General features: G+C 51.7%; 8 protein-coding genes across 8 annotated transcripts; 5 read left to right on the top strand and 3 right to left on the bottom strand.

The window, feature by feature from the left end:
- Window positions 1-954: 954 nt before the first annotated feature.
- On the top strand, window positions 955-5,995 carry P175DRAFT_0509191 (putative ABC transporter; the record flags this gene model as incomplete). Its single annotated transcript, XM_040898408.1, has 14 exons — window positions 955-1,242; window positions 1,301-1,472; window positions 1,558-2,461; window positions 2,526-2,648; window positions 2,701-2,799; window positions 2,852-2,976; window positions 3,032-3,079; window positions 3,135-3,792; window positions 3,839-4,481; window positions 4,544-4,801; window positions 4,863-5,152; window positions 5,214-5,667; window positions 5,726-5,770; window positions 5,834-5,995. The coding sequence occupies 14 exons, from the start codon at window positions 955-957 to the stop codon at window positions 5,993-5,995; spliced, it is 4,269 nt and encodes a 1,422-aa protein (XP_040752023.1).
- Window positions 5,996-6,523: 528 nt separating this feature from the next.
- Window positions 6,524-8,675, bottom strand: P175DRAFT_0523512 (uncharacterized protein). Its single transcript, XM_040899321.1, has 2 exons — window positions 7,998-8,675; window positions 6,524-7,922 (listed from the first exon to the last, which is right to left on the bottom strand). The coding sequence occupies exons 1-2, from the start codon at window positions 8,588-8,590 to the stop codon at window positions 6,761-6,763; spliced, it is 1,755 nt and encodes a 584-aa protein (XP_040752022.1). The 5' UTR covers window positions 8,591-8,675; the 3' UTR covers window positions 6,524-6,760.
- A 666-nt stretch (window positions 8,676-9,341) lies between these two features.
- Window positions 9,342-10,507, top strand: P175DRAFT_0531969 (uncharacterized protein; the record flags this gene model as incomplete). Its single annotated transcript, XM_040899925.1, has 3 exons — window positions 9,342-9,366; window positions 9,429-9,436; window positions 9,494-10,507. The coding sequence occupies 3 exons, from the start codon at window positions 9,342-9,344 to the stop codon at window positions 10,505-10,507; spliced, it is 1,047 nt and encodes a 348-aa protein (XP_040752021.1).
- A 180-nt stretch (window positions 10,508-10,687) lies between these two features.
- On the top strand, window positions 10,688-11,839 carry alkB (oxidoreductase, 2OG-Fe(II) oxygenase family; the record flags this gene model as incomplete). Its single annotated transcript, XM_040898407.1, has 2 exons — window positions 10,688-10,973; window positions 11,043-11,839. 2 exons carry the CDS (start codon window positions 10,688-10,690, stop codon window positions 11,837-11,839), a joined length of 1,083 nt encoding a protein of 360 aa, XP_040752020.1.
- A 920-nt stretch (window positions 11,840-12,759) lies between these two features.
- On the top strand, window positions 12,760-13,895 carry P175DRAFT_0436786 (uncharacterized protein; the record flags this gene model as incomplete). Its single annotated transcript, XM_040893826.1, has 2 exons — window positions 12,760-13,015; window positions 13,096-13,895. The coding sequence occupies 2 exons, from the start codon at window positions 12,760-12,762 to the stop codon at window positions 13,893-13,895; spliced, it is 1,056 nt and encodes a 351-aa protein (XP_040752019.1).
- A 283-nt stretch (window positions 13,896-14,178) lies between these two features.
- P175DRAFT_0478639 (uncharacterized protein) lies at window positions 14,179-17,603 on the bottom strand. Its single transcript, XM_040895367.1, has 8 exons — window positions 17,054-17,603; window positions 16,851-16,999; window positions 16,664-16,791; window positions 15,717-16,607; window positions 15,595-15,632; window positions 15,330-15,524; window positions 14,867-15,217; window positions 14,179-14,759 (listed from the first exon to the last, which is right to left on the bottom strand). The coding sequence occupies exons 1-8, from the start codon at window positions 17,186-17,188 to the stop codon at window positions 14,625-14,627; spliced, it is 2,022 nt and encodes a 673-aa protein (XP_040752018.1). The 5' UTR covers window positions 17,189-17,603; the 3' UTR covers window positions 14,179-14,624.
- Window positions 17,604-17,940: 337 nt separating this feature from the next.
- P175DRAFT_0557307 (zinc-binding alcohol dehydrogenase family protein) lies at window positions 17,941-19,134 on the top strand (the record flags this gene model as incomplete). The annotated part of the gene is made up of 2 exons (XM_040900763.1): window positions 17,941-18,518; window positions 18,600-19,134. The coding sequence occupies 2 exons, from the start codon at window positions 17,941-17,943 to the stop codon at window positions 19,132-19,134; spliced, it is 1,113 nt and encodes a 370-aa protein (XP_040752017.1).
- A 279-nt stretch (window positions 19,135-19,413) lies between these two features.
- P175DRAFT_0501244 (FAD-dependent oxidoreductase) lies at window positions 19,414-21,051 on the bottom strand. The gene is made up of 4 exons (XM_040897122.1): window positions 20,839-21,051; window positions 20,641-20,779; window positions 20,328-20,523; window positions 19,414-20,236 (listed from the first exon to the last, which is right to left on the bottom strand). Exons 1-4 carry the CDS (start codon window positions 20,979-20,981, stop codon window positions 19,497-19,499), a joined length of 1,218 nt encoding a protein of 405 aa, XP_040752016.1. The 5' UTR covers window positions 20,982-21,051; the 3' UTR covers window positions 19,414-19,496.
- Between the last annotated feature and the right edge of the window lie 192 nt (window positions 21,052-21,243).

Raw genomic sequence — 21,243 nt, 5'->3', positions numbered from 1 at the left:
GAGAGAGCGAGCTTCAAATATAAGAAGGGAGGATGAACCTGTGAGGTGGTTTTCCTGCTTTCCCAGCCATCTTGAATTGATTGGGTACCGAATCTGACGAAGATGAAGCTATCCAGCCTCCGCATTTTGGGCCTATCAGTTTCTGCTGCGATTCCTTTTACTCCGTACAACTCGGTATAACTAGATATAGGTAAGTATTAGAATTGAGCTACTCTGGACAAGTTTACTATCTGTCAGGTACGCATTCTATATATGCATCAATGCAGTATCTTACACCAAAGGCAGAATCTCATCCTGGATACAACTTCAGTAGGTTTTATTCGGTGCAATCCTCTTTATCCAGGTGACTTCATAATGACTGCATCAGTGATTGCGTTCAGGCGACGGTCGCATATCCAAACTCCGTCCGACCTACATTCCCTTCAAGCTTTCTCTTATATGACATTTACACCTCGTCAATGCATCGGAGTCTCGGCTGCTTCATATCCGACTTCTTGATCCCTTTCCGACCGATCAACGCCGCCGATTTGTCGTCGGTTGTTCCATCATTCGCAAAAGCTGGGCCGTCCCAAGGTAAACTTGAGCTACCTGATATCAAGTCCGCCGCTCGGGGTTAAGGGAAGAGTAGAAAAATGCCATCGTGCTTGATTTCAAATCCTACCCCGATGGAAGGCCTTTCATCAGTAGCAACACTGATCTATCACAATGGGAAACGATGACTCTCTCGATGGGTTACGCGAGGACCTGGACCACACTCCCACGCGGTCAGGGGAATCAATCGTAGATGCAGCCTCGGTCGCGTCATCTAGCTCTCACTCGGAGCAGGAGCAGGAGCAGACGTTCTCCCCTATTCAGAGCCGGCCGCTCAATGAGCCCCGTGAACGCGTTTCCATTCGACGACGACTTACCGAGGATGACATTGCACATGGCCTCTCACACAGACGAACAACTTCGATGCAGAGCACGGGGCAAACGGAGGACATGGACCAGATCGTAAAGCTGGTTTCGAGAATGTTTGGCCACGAGAGGAAAGCCAACTCGAACGAGGAAAAGACACGGCACCTGGGGGTGGTGTGGAAACATATGACCGTGAAAGGGGTTGGTCTTGGTGCTGCCCTGCAACCGACAAATGCGGATATCTTCCTGGCATTGACCAGGCTGATTAAACGCATCTTGACTCGAGGTAGGAGAGGCGCGGGTGCAGGGCAGACCCCTCTAAGGACTATTCTCGATGACTTTACCGTATGTGTGTCACCCAACGGACTGGTCTCGAATCGAACTAACTCTCTTGCCTTGGTAGGGCTGCGTACGGCCAGGGGAAATGCTTCTGGTTCTTGGAAGGCCGGGGTCTGGGTGTTCAACATTCTTGAAGGCCATTGGGAACCAACGCTCCGGCTACAAAAGTGTGGACGGAGATATACACTATGGTGGAACCGATGCAAATACCATGGCAGACAACTACCGCTCGGAAGGTACAATTACACATATACCTATAGATAGATCATACTACCTACGTTATCCACTCCCGGAAAGTGTGCACACTAACAGAGTAACTAGTGCTCTACAACCCTGAAGAAGATCTCCATTACGCCACACTGACCGTGCGAGAGACTTTAATGTTCGCGCTGAAATCACGAACCCCAGATAAGGCCTCGCGTCTCCCAGGCGAAACCCAAGAGGAATATCAAAGGACATTTTTGTCCACAATCGCCAAACTGTTTTGGATTGAGCACGCCCTTGGGACCAAGGTTGGTGACGAACTGGTTCGAGGAGTGTCGGGAGGGGAGAAGAAGCGCGTTTCAATAGGAGAGGCCCTGGTTACCAAGGCTAGCACGCAATGTTGGGACAATTCAACCAGAGGCCTTGATGCAAGCACTGCTTCTGAGTACGTTCGGAGTCTGCGGAGCTTGACTAACATGGCCCACGTGTCTACTCTCGTCGCTCTCTACCAAGCATCTGAGCATCTCTATCGGCAATTTGACAAAGTCCTGTTGATCGAGGAAGGCAAGTGCGCATATTTTGGCCGTTCGGAAAACGCAAGAGCCTATTTCGAGCGGCTTGGCTTCGAATGTCCTCCACGATGGACAACCCCCGACTTCCTCACGTCCATCAGTGATCCGCATGCTCGTCGCGTGCGAAAGGGGTGGGAAGACCGTATACCGCGGTCCGCAGCAGACTTCCAACAGGCATATTGCAAGAGTGATAGGTACAAAGAGGCACTTGACGACATCGATGATTTTGAGAAAGAGCTCGAGCACCACGAAGAAGAACGGCAGGTCGCTCGGAGAGGCTCCTCGAAGAAAAACTACACCGTTCCATTCCATAAGCAAGTGCTCATCCTCACCGAAAGGCAGTTCCGGATCATGTATGGAGACCGGCAGACGCTCATTGGAAAATGGTCGATTCTCGTTTTTCAAGCCCTGATCGTTGGAAGTCTCTTTTACAACCTTCAGCCTACTAGGTCAGTCAGTCAGATGGTGTGCCTATCATTTTTGAAGTCCATATAATAATCTGATGGTGAATAGCGCCGGCGTTTTTACGAGAGGAGGAGTCATGTTCTTTGTGCTCCTTTTTAATTCTTTACTAGCACTGGCCGAACTTACAATGGTTTTCCACCATCGCCCAGTGATGTTGAAACATAAGAGCTTGTATGAAGGATGTTTTTTCCCCATCGATTTAGGATCACACTAACTGCGATAGTTCCTTCTATCGTCCTTCTGCCTATGCCTTGGCCCAGGTAGTTGTCGACGTGCCGATAATCTTCATCCAGGTCACTCTTTTTGAACTGATTGTATATTTGTAGGTGTTGTTGGGCCACAGTTTGGCTACCGTCGCTGATCTGTTTCTATAGCATGGCCAATCTCGCACGGACACCGTCTCAATTTTTCATCAACTTCTTGTTCATATTTCTCCTGACGATGACTATGTATTCATTCTTCCGAACAATTGGATCATTAAGCACCTCACTCGATGTTGGTACGTTGACTTTGTTCCAGTCTTCTTGCACACCTGTTGTTGACCTCTTATCAAGCTACCCGGGTTACCGGAGTTTCCATCCAGGCCCTTATTGTCTACACGGGTGAGGACAGTCAAGTCTCGTAAATCGAAGTAGCATCTGACTGATATCGACTTAGGATACCTCATCCCACCGTGGAAAATGCACCCCTGGTTGAAGTGGCTAATCTGGATTAATCCGGTTCAGTATGCCTTCGAGGGAGTCATGTCTAACGAGTTTTACAACTTGAACATTCAATGCGAACCACCAAGTATTGTTCCCTATGGACCCGGTGCCGTACCTGGTCACCAAAGCTGCACCATCCAGGGCAGTACTCCTGATCAGCTCGTGGTTCAGGGATCGAACTACATCCGAACCGCCTATACCTATAGCCGATCTCACCTGTGGCGTAATATTGGCATCATCGTGGCCTGGCTCATATTCTTTATTATCTTAACTATGATAGGGATGGAACTGCAAAAGCCAAATAAAGGCGGAAGTGCCGTAACTATATTTAAGAGAGGAGAAGCACCCAAAGCAGGGGAGGGATCTGTCAAGCAAAAGGAGATCCCGAGCGACATTGAGGCCGCGTCGAATGGGATTTCTAGCAGCACGGACGTGTCCCAGGATTCCCCAGGGAAAGTTGACGGCATAGCGCGGAGCACATCCATCTTCACCTTCCAGCATGTCAACTACACAATCCCTGTTCATGGGGGCAAGAAACAGCTCCTGCGAGAGGTGCAGGGGGTTGTAAAACCTGGTCGTCTTACCGCGCTTGTTGGCGCATCTGGTGCTGGGTGAGTAGAGGTGCTACGGTTTCGGGATTGTGCTAACGTTTTCCAGAAAAACTACTCTTCTCAATGCACTGGCTCAACGGTTAAACTTTGGAGTTATCACGGGTGATTTCCTTGTTGATGGGAAGCCATTGCCCAAGAGTTTCCAGAGAGCTACGGGATTTGCTGAGCAGATGGATATTCACGAGCCAACTGCAACCGTGAGAGAGTCTCTCCGATTTTCAGCTCTTCTTCGTCAGCCAAAAGAGGTCCCGATTCAGGAGAAATATGACTATTGCGAGAAAATCATCGATCTGCTTGAAATGAGGCAAATTGCGGGCGCTACAGTGGGTGCTGCTGGGGGCTCGGGCTTAAACCAAGAACAACGCAAAAGACTCACAATTGCGGTAGAGCTCGCGAGCAAGCCATCCTTGCTTCTATTTCTAGATGAACCAACGTCGGGTCTGGACTCCCTGGCAGCTTTTAATATTGTCCGTTTCCTTCGGCGGCTCGCCAATGCTGGACAGGCCATTCTTTGCACAATCCATCAACCCTCGGCAGTTCTGTTTGAAGAGTTTGATGACCTCCTTCTGCTCCAGAGCGGGGGGCGAACTGTATACCATGGCAAATTAGGGCATGATTCCTCTCAACTTATTGGCTATTTCGAGCGAAACGGAGCGAAACAATGCCCTCCCGATGCAAACCCTGCAGAGGTATTCAGCTCTCCCATGGGGTGTTTTTTTTTTTTCCTCATGCATATCTAACTGAAATATAGTATATGCTCGAAGTCATTGGTGCTGGAAATCCCGACTATAGTGGGCAAGATTGGGCCGATGTGTGGGAAGATTCTCCCGAGCGTAAACAGCTTTCGGACGAGATTAAGGACATCATTGAGACTCATCGAACCGTCAACAAGGAAACTCAAACCAGCGCGGAGGACGACCGCGAATATGCCATGCCTATCTGGGTTCAGACCTGGGCAGTTACCCAGCGTTCGTTCATCGCATATTGGAGGACTCCAGAATATAATATCGTGCGTTGTCTGTGGCTTAGAAGGTTCTACTCTACCTGCATCTGATCTGACGTTCATATAGGGGAAATTTATGCTTCATATCTTCACAGGGCTTTTCAATACGTTTACATTCTGGCACCTCGAAGACAGCTACATTGACATGCAATCACGGCTGTTCTCCATTTTCATGACCCTGACTATTTGTCCTCCCCTCATCCAGCAGCTACAACCACGCTTCCTCCACTTCCGCAGTCTTTACGAATCTCGCGAAGCCAACTCCAAGGTCTACTCGTGGGCAGCCTTTGTGACAAGCGCTGTCCTCCCAGAACTCCCATACTCCCTCGTTGCGGGCACCATTTACTTCAACTGCTGGTAAGGCCGTCCCCCAAACCGGCAAATGTTCTTTGCCTGTTTAATAAGGTTGGAAATCTAGGTACTGGGGCGTTTGGTTCCCTCGAAACTCCTTCAGCGCGGGCTATGTGTGGATGCTCCTCATGCTCTTTGAAATGTTCTACGTCGGCTTCGGTCAATTTATCGCTGCCTTCTCCCCCAACCCGCTGCTTGCCTCCCTCCTCGTTCCCTGCTTCTTCACCTTCATTGTCGCCTTCTGTGGCGTTGTCGTTCCCTACTTCGCCCTCCCTGATTTCTGGCGCTCCTGGATGTACTGGCTCTCCCCGTTCCATTACCTCGTCGAGGGTTTCCTCGGCGTTGTCATCCACGATGTGCCAGTTCGCTGTGTTCCACGCGAAGAAGCTCTCTTCACGCCTCCTTCGAACCTGACCTGTCAGCAGTACGCGGGACCCTTTGCAGCGCATGCACCAGGATACGTCGAAAACGCAGCGAATGGGATGTGCTCTTACTGTCAATATTCCAACGGCGATGAATTTGTACGCCCCTCCTGCTTTTCGGGCTTTCTACGCATTCAATTACTAACATGTATACCAGGGCGCCAGTTTCAACATCTTCTACAAACACAAATGGCGCAACTATGTATGTTCCCTCCATCCCCACCACCCACCCATCATAACAAGATGAGCTAATTCTCCACACCAGGGAATCTTCTGGGCCTACGTGCTGTTCAACTTTACCGCCGTGTTTTTCTTCTCCTGGTTATATCTGCACGGTGCCAGAGACATCAAGCGCTGGGTTAGTGCACGCCGAACAAGGAGAGCGGAGAGCAGGGAAGAAGACGACCTCTCTTCTCTTCACTACTAGTTAGTAGGTAAAAGGTACAGTAAATAAGCCCAGCCCGCAGTCCAGACCGTAAGTCGCGGTTGTCCCTGCGCCAATCATATCTTCAGCACCTTGTCTCTTTCCCCCTTTTTCTATTTGATTTTAGCATAGTTAGTTCTTGCGGTACTTGCCGATTTCGTTCTGGGGCATCTTTGCTCTTCGCTGTATTTGTACTATAGTTTCTTTTATCTCTTATACATATGTATCATTATCTATACGGTAGGTAGGAGGTAGGTATGACCTGGGCCAGGGCGAGCTTGCTTGAAGAAATCTATTGTATTAATGAATGCTGGTTGTGTTATGTAGGTACGTTTTGTATCCATTTCAATGTATTCTACTGAGGTGTACAGAGATATCATGGAACAGTATATATATATATACCTCGCGATATCCTGATTAATCTAATCTGTACACTTACTGACAGATCAATGTTCTAGCTAGGATTCATTTAAAATTTGCTAACAAGAAGAAGCACAGTTCGTTACTCTAGCAGATCTGAATTATTTCCATGCTGATTATTACTAAGTAGACTTTTATAGTTAGTTAGTTAGTTAGGTAGTTAGTTAGGTAGTTAACTAGGTATGTACAGCGAATGCAAAAGTCCAGACGGAATACAATGGCTAATGCAAATAGTACCAAGGCAGTGAATGGGTGCCTCCTTTCCTATGCGGGGGTCCAGAACCAAAAAGAAAAAAAAAATTAAGTAAATGAATAGCCAAGTCAAGTAATATTTGCATTCATGTATGTTTAGCCGGTTGAGGAGGGGGGTATCGGTGCAACTGGGGCGGAGAGATTCGAGACCATCATAGACTGTTGGTGTGGTTGTTGTTGTTGTTGTTGTTGTTGTTGACCGTTCCAGGTAGAAGAAGTAGGAGTGGAGGAGATAGGACCGCCTGAATTAGACGAGCTGTTGGGAGTTTCATCGGTTGGGTTTGGCGTGGTATCTATGTGGCGACCATTCATGAGACGCTGCCGCTTCGCCTGGGGACCTGAATTGGGGCTTTGGTTTGGGTCCTGTGAGTGGTAGGGTGAAGGGTGCTGGCTTGGGGGAGCTGAGTTCCCTGTCTGCGAGGGTGACTGGCCAGGACTGAGAGTGGATGGAGGTTGCAGTATCCTTGATTTCGAGAAGTCCTCACCACCTCTTGGTTTCGCATCTGCGTTGTCGTTGTTGGGGATGGGCTCTTCCACCACAGGATTGATGTACCCGACGCCCACACGACCCATGCTCCGATCGTGCATGATAACTCGTTTCCATTTCGCGACGACGTTGTCATAGTCCCAGCGAGAAGAGCTGGGGCTGACTTGGCTTTCTTTGGCGTCGAGTTCTCGGGCCACGTCGCGCGGAAGGGGAAGGGTATCGGGAGGGAAAAGCGCAAATTCTCGCGGCCACTGGCAGGAGCCCAGTTTCTCGACCTGGGATCGGAGTTGGTTTGCCTCTTGCTGGACCCGCGCGAGTTGGTCATCCAGCGACTTCCGTTTCTCGGCCTCACGGGCAAATGCGCGCATGATTTCAAGCTGCCATGCGTCCTTTTTCATTTCCTGCGGAAGCGATGCCCAGTGCTTGAACGCCAGTTCGAGGTGTCGCAGGCTCATGTCCTCGTGCTGTTGCGCGTTTCTACTGATCATGCCCAAATCTAAGCCGAGATTGGACCGCCCGGGTTGGGACGAGGTCGTAGACTCAGCCGAAAGCTGGTCGGACTGCCACTGCTCAATCTTCGCGCGAATAGCTTGGCGCACGATGTCCAGATGCTCTGCTCCGGGAGGGCTGAGAGGGAAAGAGGAAGGGGAAGGGAACGGATTGGGAGCGAAAAGAGTCGGCGGGGGAGGCAGCAACAGGAAACAGAGGGAGGGAAATGTTTGAACCTGAATGTCGAAGTCGAATGGAGAGAGTCGAGGTCGCGTTCTCGATCTAAAACCGTGGAAGACTGGTTAGCACCCCGACGCTGGTGCTCCGGCGTACCGGAGACAAGATGGGGAAACATACGTTGCAGCTTTAATATTATCCAGGACCTCGCGCAGCGCCAACTCTAGCGCTCTCACGGTATCTGGGTTATTTGCGCCAGAACCGCGGCTTCCATACTCGGGCAAAGTAAGAGATCCAACGCGGGATTGGGAAGACACGAAGCGCGACGACCTGGAGTCCTGCGATTGGGTTGGATTGGGAATGTCATTGATCACGCCGGTCGCATGCCATGTCGGGGTGTTGAACATCATCCTGACGGGGCCATCGCGAGGCTTCCCACTGGATTCACTCGCATGGAATGGGTCCAGCTGGCCTTTACCCAGACCACGCTCGGGAGTGTCCCGCTTGCCAGAGGAGGTACGGGCCTGCCGTCGAGTGATGCCACTGCGTATGCGCCGGATTTCCTCCACATCATGAACCCCGTCGGGCTTCTTCTTGAAGAGGAATTGGTCAAGGTGACGGCCGAGGGAGGACGAGGTAAAGGCCTGGTGACAATACTGGCATTTCCGGTCCTTCAGGGCGGGGTTTTTCGAGCCAAGCTGGCCCAGGGTGTCATCTCCTGCACTAGTATCATCAGGAGTCTCTGACGGGCGGGCAGACGCGCTTTCTTCCATGGTTGCACAAAGACGCGAGGGTGCTGTCGGTCGGGGAAGCTAGGTATACGGGGGGTGAAACTTGGGGGGGGGGGGAAACGCGTGGAGCTGAAACAGTAGAAGGGGCGGTAAGCTTCGAGCGATTCTGCAGCTGAATCAATGCATGGTAGAAGACGTCGGTGTGTGTGTGTGTGTGTGCGTGGGTATGTTGGCAGGTGGGAACTTGGGTCGACCCGAATTCGGAGAGCCCACTTGAAGTACGGGGAAATAGATTAGAAAGGAGAGGATGGAGGGGAGAAATTCAAAGAGATGGTAGAGAAACAAAGGAGAGAAGAAAAGAAAAGAGAGAGAGAGAGAAGTGATGATGATGAGAGAGAGAGAGAGAGAAGAAGAAGAAGAAGTTGGAGAACGTGACAATCGCTGAAGAAAAAAGCGTCGCCAAACTTTCCCAAATCTCCAGGCTGACTCCAGCATATATCTCTGTATATATAGGTATAAATATGGATATTTATATTTAAGATATGCTACAATGGATCTAGACAGCTTTCTTTTCTTCGTTTACCTGAATTCAACTCTCATCTTGATTCGTTATTATCCGAGAATGTGTGGCTGGTATAGAGAGAGAGATCTCACACTACAAGTGACACATTCTATGCATATCTGGAGATCGGATAGTCTGGAAATGATTTCCCGTCATGATTTGACTTCAAGGAGTATATCTGAGAGACATCCTATCCTATCCTATACAAAAATAATGTTGCCTGGCCGGGCCATGGCTCTAAAGCGACGGCGCTTGAGTCAGCCGCATATATAACTAACTAACTAACCACGGAGTAACTAGCTAGTTAACTAACCGCAGCCTCATCCGTTCAGAGAATTGAGGATATTCTGACCCCCTAATTCCTTCATCCAGGTGCTTGAAAGATCCCCATGTCTCGGTTTCTGGATATCCCGCTCGAGCTTCGAGAGCTCATCATCGCCCGTGTGCTCTATTCGTCGACGGACCCGCCTTCAACTGCTCTGGAATTGAATGGACAGGAGTATTATGATCTGAATTATTCGGCGTGGGTTAGCAGCGGGACCCATGTGTATTATACGCAGCAGGACATGCCCAGCTCTTCAAAGTGTCTGTCTCTTCTTCTGACCAACCGTCAACTCTCGACCGAGACTCGAGCGGTCCTTGAACGCAGAAAACTCGACTACATCGTGGACATTTCCGTCAAGAATGAGTTAGACCTCTTCCTGACGTGGCAGTCGGTGCCGTGTCTGTCAACCCATATATCGACCCTCTACACAAATGTGCGACTTTTTGGGCCCATCATCGACAGTCGCACGATCCAGGGACAACTCGGCGATGGTGGCCGGAGAGGCTTTCACTGGTCCTTCTATGCGGCTCTGGAACGATTTCTTCGCTACGGGCCTGTCGGATATCGTAAAGACCTGCAGGAATTTGAGGGGCGGAACATGCTCATCGATACGCTCGTGATGGACTTCCAGTCTGCAGACCTGGAACTGACCTTCCCGCCAGACAATGTCACCTTCAGACATTGGTCAGACCGCCACAACGGCTCTGATCGCTGGAGAAACTCGGGCGAAATCTCAAAGACCTTGTCATCATACAAGCCGCGCCCGGAGTGGCTCTGTAATTATCTTCACGGGTGGATAGATAGTCTTCTTACCATGAGCTATCATGTCTCCCTTTTCGGGATGCCTCTATATGAGCATATCGGAAGTATCCAGATGCTGGTTGATGGACGACGGCAATTTGAAATCGACCTTGCCAGTAAGCTAGCTGACCTCAGTTTCACCGATCCAAGGAGCATGATGGGCCATCTACAAGCGGGGGATAGGGAAACAGGATTTTGGAAATGGAAAAGGGAAACCTTACTGAGAAGGGAGGCTCAAGGTTTCCCTGTGATATCACCAGCTAGGGAATGAAACATCCGCTGCCACAGTATAGAATACAAGGAACGAGATCTTTTTTTAGAGGACGATATCAAGATTTGTTTTGGGTAGGCGGTATAGAATGCGGTCTGATGGGCGATGTTTTCTGCCGGGGTTTCCAGCAAGAACCAAAAGAAGAAGAAAAGAAACAATTGAATCGCACACATCTTTAACATGGCACATATTACAAGTCTCAACGCCCATGAATATCCTCCAGAGCCTGTTCGGCTCCAGTACAAAAAGTACCAGGGAATCTCCCTGTCAGAGATAGACACGGATCCTGGTATTCTTGATCTCCAAGCGTTGGACCCCGATCATCTTCCCAGGGAATTTTCCATAGAACGATGGATGACAAGCGAAGGTCTTCAGTCCACATACAACCGGTTCGTGGGTTGCAGCCAACAGGACGTAAGAGTCCCCAGTCGAAGGATCCCAGTCTTGACCCATAAATCTGTTTCTGGTGAGTGTCGAGTGTCGAGTGGCTCGGAGGAGGAAGTGCGGGTAGGCAATCCTGACAACAGATACATAGGTCTTCTGATGATTCCGTCCTTGCTTCCACCGGCGGTGCAAGTTGAATTGCTCTCCCGTTTATTCCATCGGGACTTATCCAACAGTGAGCACCAGACCAATCTTCATCTCCACTACAAAATTACATACCCTATGCAGAAAGGTGGAGTGAAAGAGGATCGTGATGGAACTTCTCCCCAGCCAGATTCTCGGTCTTTCTTCGAGGATGATCCCGCTCGCATTCTATCCCCCAGAGACCCGACCGTACACAAACCGCTTACTGTCCAAACTATGCTCAATAAAAAACTCAGATGGGTCACCCTGGGGGGCCAGTACGACTGGACGGCTAAAGTCTACCCACCGGAGCAGCCTCCGACCTTCCCAGAGGACGTCGCAAATCTCCTTCGAGCCGCCTTCCCCAAGACGGAGGCGGAAGCCGCCATTTTGAACGTCTACTCTCCAGGAAATACTCTCAGCCCACATCGCGATGTTAGTGAAGAGTGCGATGCCGGGTTGATTAGTGTGAGCTTCGGATGCGATGGTCTCTTCCTCATCAGCCATGACGACGGAACGGGGTGCGAAGTTATTCGACTTCGCTCTGGGGATGCCGTATATATGGATGGCACGTCGCGCTTTGCGTGGCATGCCGTGCCTAAAATTGTCCCAGGGACGTGTCCTTCTTGGCTGGCCGATTGGCCTTGTCGTCCAGAGGACCACGAGACTCGGTCCCGATTTGGTGCCTGGAGAGGCTGGATGGCTGGGAAAAGAGTCAATCTCAATGTCCGACAAATGGTAGCCAGCGCGCCGCACCTCAGATAGGGTTTGTCTCTCTGCAACCCCGATCTAGGAGACGGATTCCGCTTTATTAATGTGACCTGCCATTGGTGTAAGCGGTGGTCAAGCTAGGAATTGTCTATTGGGAAAATAAAAGTGTATACCTGGGGTCGCAGGTAGGCATATTGTATTTGTGCAACTCCCTCACATGCGACCTTATTGACAGCACCGGTCTATAGAACCAGGGCATCTGCTTCTGCGACCCGATCCAAGAGGACACGCTACACTTCCTGCCATCATCACGCCATGAAACAGTTGGAGATGAAGTAACGCTGGATTTCTTATTATTCTTGTTATGTCCGTACCTTTACGAAGGGCACTAAGGCGCTGTGTTCTCGTGTTTTCTTCAGTGTTCCACCCTTGGTTTGTTCCAGACCGTTGCTCCGACGCCAAGATGTGCCTCAAGTTCCTGGTCTAGACTCCTTAATCTCAGGCCAATCCTGTGAGATCGGGGATCTTGTTCTTGGCTAGGAACTAGTGCTAGCACCAAAAGCAGCTTTATTTATCGGTTGTTTCAGGGCCCGCAAGACCCTGAAACTCGAATGGAGTGGTTGCGTTAAGACCTCCTAGGCTGTGGTCCCCCTCCCCAGGGCAGCAATTTGTCTAAACGGCCAGGCACGGGTACTCCTTGAGTATTTCATCTGAGGGCTTGAGGCAGCCAAGACTGGTATCTGTTTGATCCTGTCCGACGTGAAGCATACTGGCAGTCACACCCGCTGCTGCGTGACATCAGGACCCGAGAGAATTCACTCGAAACGAGGTTGTATCCGAAACGTGGGACGGTACCCTATGCCCCCTACCCTATGGTCCCCGGGGTCAGGACGGACGCAGTATAAAGGAGAGAGAAGGCAGATGGTATCCTAGTGGCTCATTCATTCATTTTTTATCCAACGCCACTCCTTAACATGGTGCATTTTTCTTTCTTTCATCTACTGGCCTTTTTTACACTGGCTTCTGGAAAGCCGATTTTGATTCCGAGGCTGGCCCAGGACGTGTCGCAGGGCGGTACCCAAGGTCTCTTTAGTGTCTCACTAGAGTCTCTAGGAAGCACTTCTGTCAAAGCTCAGGTCACAAATGTAGGCACAAATGCCGTTCGACTCGTTCAAAGAGGGGGTATCTTGGACCAACTCCCCACAAGAAAGGTGTCTCTCAAAGGAACGGGTAAGCTGATATCCCAAGTTTCTACTATGAGCCCTTCCTCGTGAGAAGGGGAGGGGAGGAAATATTCTAACAGGTACTAGGTTCTGACCCAACATTCGCTGGAGTTCAAGTGAAGTACGTTCTTTCGCACTTGTCTCCCGAAGCGTTTGTTCGGCTGTCTCCCAATCAGACTGTTGAGTCTATCTTTGATATCACCGATATTTACCCTGACCTTTCCCCAAACCAAGAGTACACTGCCGCTGCAGAGGGCACTCTAGAATATACAACACTAGACAACCCGAGGAAATTCTCCCATGCTCACTACACATCCAACTCAATATCTGTCCAGACGCCCAAAGAGCTTGCTAAGCGCCTCGAGATCCGCTCCACTCTCGAATGCACTGGCGAATACAATCAACTGGTGCAGAATGCTCTCAAACGCGCTGCAAGTATGGCCACAGCTGCTTCAGCGGATGCACGAAGCGGGAGCGCGAACTTTGAGAAATTCTTCAAATCCACCAACCAGGATGACAGAGATGAGGTCGCGGACAGACTGGAGGCTATTGCAAGGGAGGCAACTACAACCGGGGAACTCACATACTACTGCGAACCTACGGCCCTTGACTACTGTGGGGGCAATATCGCCGCCATGACATACCCAACTGAAAACAAGGTGGTGAATTGCCCTGGATACTATGAAACTCCAGCGGAAAACAACTATTGCAACTACCTGGATCAAGCTGCGATTTCCCTTCATGAGTTCGCCCATGCGACTGCCGTGTACAGCCCCGGAACCGAGGATATAACATACGGCTATGAAAGCGTGCTGCAGCTCAGCACTAGCCTCGCGAAGAATAACGCAGACTCATTTGCGTACTATGCTTCTGGTAGGACCGAATAACTTGGAACCCGCGAACGTGCCAATCTATAAGAACTAATCCAAGGGTAGCTGTCTTTCTAAACTGTGCTACTGACGACTCCAGCAGCACCACGGGCTCCGACTGGCCATGGGGCGGAGACAGCCCAACAACTACTGGCACTGGAACAAGCACCGGTTCCGGTTCCGGTGGCTGGGGCTGGGGCTGGGGCTGGGACGCAAAATCGCCCGAGTCCTCGACGATTCCGATTTCCACGGGTTCTTCCTCGGGAGCTGGGGCCAATTTGGAGGATCTGATCAAGTGGCTGATAAGCCAGAATACGGGGCGAACCTGAGACGCAGGAAGAGGGTACAGGGAACAGATTCAGGATGTCCTGTATCTGTTGATACTCTAGCTAGCTGATCTTATCTTTGATCTGTCTGTCAGCCGTCTCTATCCTATGTAGACCCTCGAGTCGGATGGATGCGACCATTATGGAAAGCAAAGCTTGAATGAATGAACGAATGTACTACCGCTAACTTGATCAAGCTAGATATGATCCGTCAGATCTCTGATTCGTTTAAAAACAGTACAGTACAGAGTATAAGAAGTATATAGCAACGCCCGAGAAAGTGAGCATCTCTCACTATAGCGCCACCATTGAACGTAAGTAAGCCATAGCTTGTTCGAAAAGCAATAAATCAAACCCCCGAAAAAAAGAGGAAACAATTTAGGACTCCAGCTGCAAATAAGAAAGAAAGAAAGAAAACGCATTACTTTCCATCGTACACCTGATCCGGCGCCAGGGTGAACTTCCCCTTCCGCAGCTCTGCAGGATCAACATCCTCGGGTTTGATATATCGCGCCGTGAGAGCGAACCTGAGCTTTTTCTCCGGGATGACAGAGTGCTGTAGTAATTAATTACAACTCAGCCTTTCTTCTAGAACCCACGCGCACACACACACACACTATCAAAGAAAAGAAGAAGAAAAAAAAAAAAAAAACACACACACACCTCATAAAACCTCTGCAAACCCGCCCCATGCATAACCACCAAATCCCCATGATGAAGCTCCATCTTAACACAAGGCGGCGGATCCCCGGTCCGCGTCTTCGCGACAATGGTTTCTCGGCCCCGGTCGTACTCTGGTTTCGCGATATCTCCGCGTTCCCACCGATGCTTGAGCTCCGCGCGCTGCGCGAAGAATTCGCACCCCTGCAGCACGGGGTCGCTGTCTAGTAGTTTCTTGGCCTTGCTGCGGCCGTGGTAGTATTTGTATTTCATGCGGACGAGCATGGTGGATTTTGCTCCGAGGGACAGCGTGGCGATTGTTGGGCCGAGTGAGGATTCGCCGTCGTCGTGGTACTGTATTCCTCTCCCTCGCCCCGGGCTCAATTAATATGGGGGGTTGTTGTTGGTTGGTTGGTGGTGGAGGAGGAGAGATAGATGCACGTAGGTAGGGAGGTATGTAACGTACCCCGATTTTCATGTCCTCAAAGTACCCCAGCAGGAGTAGTTCGTTAGGGAGCAGGAGAGGGTCTTGTTCTGTGCTTTGGCCTTGGACGGCTTGTTCGGTGGCCCAGGTGAGCCGGCCCAGGGATCTGAGTATGGCGTCGGATGCGTTGCTGAAGCCTCTGGAATCAACCGAGACGATGTACTTGTATGGCATGCCCTGGGTATTTCGCGTAAGTGTGTGTGTGTGTGTGTGTGTGTGGCTGGCTATGAAGGAGTTGCGAACGTACGTAGTTTACGGCAAAATGGGCAGTTAGAGTGCCGGCAACTGTGAAGGTACGTTGGTTAGTTAGTTAGTTAGTTAGTTAGTTAGCTGGTTCTTTCTCTCTTGTGAAAGGACTGGTCTACGAACCTACACTCTGCTGCAGAGGGTAGCGCCGCAGTCCCGCGTCGGCAACCTGGAGCTGATTGAACAGATCATTAGGTCCATTGGGACGAGTGTTGATACTTTGGCTCGAAACAAAGTGCGTGATATACCCGGCCCCCGGGATTCTGTAGGAGAGCTTGCGATACGGAAAGAAAGTACGGTCGTCGATCTCAGGCATTGCGAATTTCGGGTCAAAGAACAGAGCCCTCTTTATAGGGCTTAGCTCGAAGTCGTCGATGACTGAGCGAAGGGATACCGGATGCATGGTGGTCAGCTTCTCAAAGGGGCATCTATTCTGGACATGCCCGGAGGAGCACTGGAGGTCATAATCGGTGCATTTCCAACCGTTCCAGAATCGCCGCGATATGCATCTGCAACACCGCGGACAGACTATTCCCTTCCATGCAATGCGCGCGGAGCTGATATCTTGATCCCCGTCGTTGAGAGTCGACAGCAAGCTCGGAACCAGACTGAAATGCGGTTGTATCTCGGGGTCTGGTCGTAGGCGGGATTCCAGGAAGCCCGGGTGAAAGGTTAGGGTTTCTGGAGGCGCGGACGCATTTATCGTCCAGAATAGCTTGCACGATGGATGGAGACACATCCAGCCCTCGTCGTATACACGGGCACTGGTTTGCAGACAGCCCGCGCACTGCTTCGTCTCCGGTTTCATATCGAAATTGCGCTGGTCCGGAGGCGCTGCCGGAGACGACCCCTTCAATGCCCACCAGCTCTTGCTGGCGAGATCGAGTTTCTCGAAACGCACCCTGGCGCCGGTTTTCTTTCCGATCTTTTCGTACCAGACGTGGGAGATGCGGAAGAATGATAGGATGTTATACCGATGAGGCAGTTTCCTCTGCAGAAGAGTATTTCTGTCCCCTATTTTCTGTTTATTATCATATCATACATCTAGCTAGACGACGGGGGAACCATACCTATGATCATCCCCACTGGAATGTTCAGCGCCATGCTGTTTAGAATGCTCCTTAAAGCAGTGCTGTCACTATCCTGGTCCTTAGTCAGGACCAAATTCCCCTCTGCATCTTTCACACAACCACCTCCGCTGCGGCAGTTAGCATTTGGGGGCTTCTTCGGGATAGAGCCAGCTGCACACGTACGTACACCCTAGTGATGACGACCTCATCGTCGATGTACGAGCGGATTCCGCTATCTGCATCAAGAAGAAAGCCCCAGCATATGTTTCCGTTATGATATACGCCTCCCTGCACAGCGCGGAACCATGGAATCGCATCGGAAAGTTCTGGGCGACACTGAAGATCGAATTAACCGGCGGATTGACCGACACAGGGAGACAAGACACCTACATCGGCCCATGCGGGGGGTTCTCCATCCACGTCGGGCAAGTCTGAAATCGCCGCTTGGATGGCTGGGGATAGGGCGAGAGGGGATGCTATGGTGGTCAGTGATGGGCGACGATGAAAAGGAACGCAGTGAAGCATCACGGAGCAGATTTACGCCTGGGAGGAGTCTTTTTCCTGCGCGAGATGCGCGCATTGATTATAGGGTGAGGTTGTTTGTCGAGCCGCCGGGATCTCGTCTCGTACACTCTGGCGGCGTCCATGGCGGGATATATCTCTCGAGGATCAAGTATAGTTAAGAATGCATTGGAATCGCTGATGAGAACGAAGCAGGGATGAAATGGATCAGTCAAATGTGAGATGGCGGAAGAGATGAAAAGTTCAGATTTCCGGTGGATGACAGAAAGTGATGCCACGATGATGAGGCCGGACTTCTTCTTTCATATGATTTACCAGCAGCATCATTTCTAACCTACATGAAGTACTTGCATATGAGGATTTACTAGTAGCATTATTCTACCGACATGAAGCACTTGCATATGATACTCCAGATCCCAATTCTCGCGCAGACCGCGCCGTCACCAGAAGCAGACGGCAGTCCCATCATATACTTCACATCGCGAATAGCGTGATGTAGAGACCCGAAATACAAATGAAGGAATTAGCGTTGATCGGTGACTTCTTCCCGTTGTCATCGGGGCAAAACCTCGGGGATATACTTATGTCATTCATGGCCGGCCTCCTGTACAGGTCCCCAGGTCTGCATAGAACTATTTACACTCGGGGAGAGATCTATACATAGTAGCTTCGTAGCCGTCCTTCCCCCCCAGTCAACAGCTCCAGCAGACATTATCGAACCTGGACCCGAAGCTAAAGACCGAAACACACACACAATGGCATCTGCTCATTCGATATCACAGCTCCCGCAGCACCAAACCGCCATTGTCGCACAAGGGCCCGGCCAGCTTGCCATCCAGTGCGATGCGCCAGTCCCCGCGCTGCGACATGACATGGTCCTGGTGAAGACAGCGACGGTAGCCATTAACCCCGTCGACGTCAAGTCGCTCGACTACAGCGCGGCCCCGGGAGCCATCATGGGCTTCGACTTTGCGGGCACGATCGTGGCGCTGGGCGCCGATGCGGTAGCGGCCGGACGTCTCGCGGTGGGCGATCGCGTGGCGGGAGTGGTGTACGGCATGGACAGACTGCAGCCGGACGTTGGCGCCTTTGCCCAGTATGTGGGAGCGCTGGCCGACCTGGTGCTCAAGATCCCCGACGACATGCGTTTCGAGGACGCCGCGGCCCTGGGGCTGGCGACGGCCACAGCCGCGTATGGCCTCTTCAATGAACTACAGCTAGCCGGGTCCCTCGAGGGGCTCAACGCCGAGGATGCTCGGCCTACCGGTGACTTTGTCCTGGTAGCCGGTGGCAGCACAGCGACGGGTACGCGTGCGATAGAACTGCTCAAGACGTAAGTAGATAGATAGCTCGCTTCCTTCCTTCCTTCCCCTTCCGTCGTCGGGGTTAGAGCTGACAGACTACATACGGCCAGGGCTGGATTCCGCCCAGTTGCCACCTCCTCGCCGTCCAACTTCGAGCTGGTCAAGCGGTTCGGGGCCGAGAAGGTCTTCGACTACCATGACCCCGAGTGTGCAGAGAAGATTCGCGCGTACACGGGCAACGAGCTCGAGTACGCGCTCGACTGCGTGGCCGAGGCGGAGACGACCCAGCTGTGCTACGCGGCCATCGGGCGTGCCGGTGGGCGCTACGTCGCCGTGGAGCCGTTCCGCGACTCCATCGCACAGAGCCGGGCCCACACCATCGAGCCGTCGTGGTTCAACGTCATGACCATCTGGGGACGCAAGGTCGAGCTGGGCGGGGAGTACGGCCGCGATGCCTCGCCCGAGGATCGGGCCTTTGGCGCGCGTTCCTTCGCCGCGGTGCAGAACCTACTCGACAGCGGCCGCCGGGTGACTACGCATCCGGTCAAGGTCATGCCGGGTGCTTGGGAAGGCGTTATGCAGGGCGTTGCGCAGATCCGCAGTCAGCCACCGTCGGGGTACAAGTTAGTCTATCCGGTTGCTTAGGGTATAAGAAATCGCCGAAATCCTGATATAAATCGGATGAATTGGTCCTACACTTCCTGTGATATCTTGACCTCATAAAAAAAAAACAAAGTAAAACAATGCAAGATGGGAAAAGTTCAGCCATGGCTTCCTAAGACGAATGCTCATATGATGAAGACAAGACACGGAACCCTAGAATTGTTGTCCGTGAAGTATATCTACCAACGGCTATATAGAGCCACTCAGCCAGGCAATTTCCTCGCCGTAAATACCAAGATGATGATAATAAAAAAAAAAAAAAAAAAAAAAAGATGGATAATATTCTTCGATCACATAGTCTAGAGTAGAGAGAGAGACCTAACTAACCTGCTAAGTAATTCCCATCAAGCTCCCACATCCAGCACAACCTCTGCCGGTGGGATCACCTTCATGGGAGCAAGCAGCGGCTTCTTGTCCTTGACCTTGGACCCGTCGACCCATTCTCGCGAGAGCCGTACAGACTTGACGCCTCGCTCCAGCATCTCCTGATTGTACTCGTTGACGGCGGCCTTGACGGCCTCGATGTTCCGGACCCCCCCGTCGGCATTCAGCTGGTCCAGGACCTTCGCCAGGGCCATGGCGTCGAGGAAGGTGTTGTAGCCGCCTTCGCCGCGGAAGGGCGTCATGACATGCGCCGCGTCGCCCATCAGCACGACACGGCCAGCGGGCAGGCCGTCGAGCTCCAGGTCGCGCCAGACGTGCGTTTCCTCCTTGATGCCGTCAACGGGAGTGGACTCGAAGATCTCGCGGAACTTCGGGTCCCGATTCTGCATCACTTCGAGGACGTGATCCAGTTTCTCCTGCTGCGTGGCCTTCTTCAGCCAGTGGTCTGGTTCGGCGATGGTCGAGTCGGACCGTGACATGATCCAGTAGTACCGCGCCGATTTCCCGTCGGGGGCTACATCGTGCAGCGAGCAGAAGGTCAGATACCCCCGTTCCGCGTCGATCAGCGAGTAGCTGCCGTGGCTGAGCTCGAGCTGGCGCCGGAGCGCCTCGCCGGACAATGTCAGTTGCCCGATGATGGCGGCTAATGGGATGACGCTCAGCACCTCGTCGTGGCGCTTTTGGAGCAGTTGCTCTCGCACTATGGCGCACGCACGCACGCACATCCCTTGTGTGTCAGCGACAGCGGGTTCTGTCCCAGTTCATATTTTCATGGGACCCTTATCACGTACCGACGCTCTTCACTCCATCGGCGCCGACGAGAAGGTCACCCTTTGCGCTGGTGCCGTCCTCGAAGTAGACGGTTACGCCTTGGTCGTCGTGTTCGATGCGCTGGACACGCTTGCCCCATTGGATCGGGATATTGGTCGACAGCCAGTTTCTCAGACGATAGCGTTCGGCGCGGATAAAGGGCGTGTCTGCGGAGTCCTGTTCATGAGAAACACATTAACACCCCTCTTCTTCTTCTTCTTCTTCTTCTTCTTCTTCTTCTTCTTCTTCTTCTTCTTCTTCTTCTTCTTCTTCTTCTTTACTGATAGCATTTACCTCCCATCCAACACGCATGTTGCTTTCAGCAGGGTAGAGACAGATTTGCGTAGGAAGCTTCAGGGGGTTCATATGGTTGGTGGACTCTTTCAAGTCCGGCAGATCGGACGGCATCGATGCCACCAGGTCATCGGTGATGCTATGCCTTCTGTTAATCACCGAGCAATGAACGTGCCTGGGCAGGGGAAAGGTCTTTACGTGTGCAAGGCAATGGCCCAGCCCTGGAACCGCGAGTCCTTGTTGTCATCACGCTCGAAGATCTCGTAGGAAATGCCCCGTTTCCGCAGGTTCTGCGCGAGCGTGAGCCCACCGAGACCGGCTCCGGCAATGAGGACGTGCATTCTGGCGATGGAGTAGGAGATTGAGTGAGTGTGTCGTGTCTACTGGAAAGAACCTCACGCTAGATGAAACTACACCATGTGTACGCCGACGGAAGAGGCCACCCCCCCCCCCCTTCTATATAGACGGTCTGATGGATTTCAAGCGTGCCGGTCAACAATTCGCCGATAGCTATTTCTGGAAATTCACCGAAACCACCTAGTGGTAGGAGGTGGGAAAGACGTCGACATGTTGTCGTATGAGGGACATCATCCGGTTTGACAA

The sequence above is a fragment of the Aspergillus ochraceoroseus genome, assembly GCF_002846915.1.
Source record: "Aspergillus ochraceoroseus IBT 24754 chromosome Unknown P175scaffold_4, whole genome shotgun sequence".
Taxonomy (NCBI): Eukaryota; Fungi; Ascomycota; class Eurotiomycetes; order Eurotiales; family Aspergillaceae; genus Aspergillus; species Aspergillus ochraceoroseus.
This window is presented reverse-complemented; position numbering and strand designations above follow the sequence as displayed.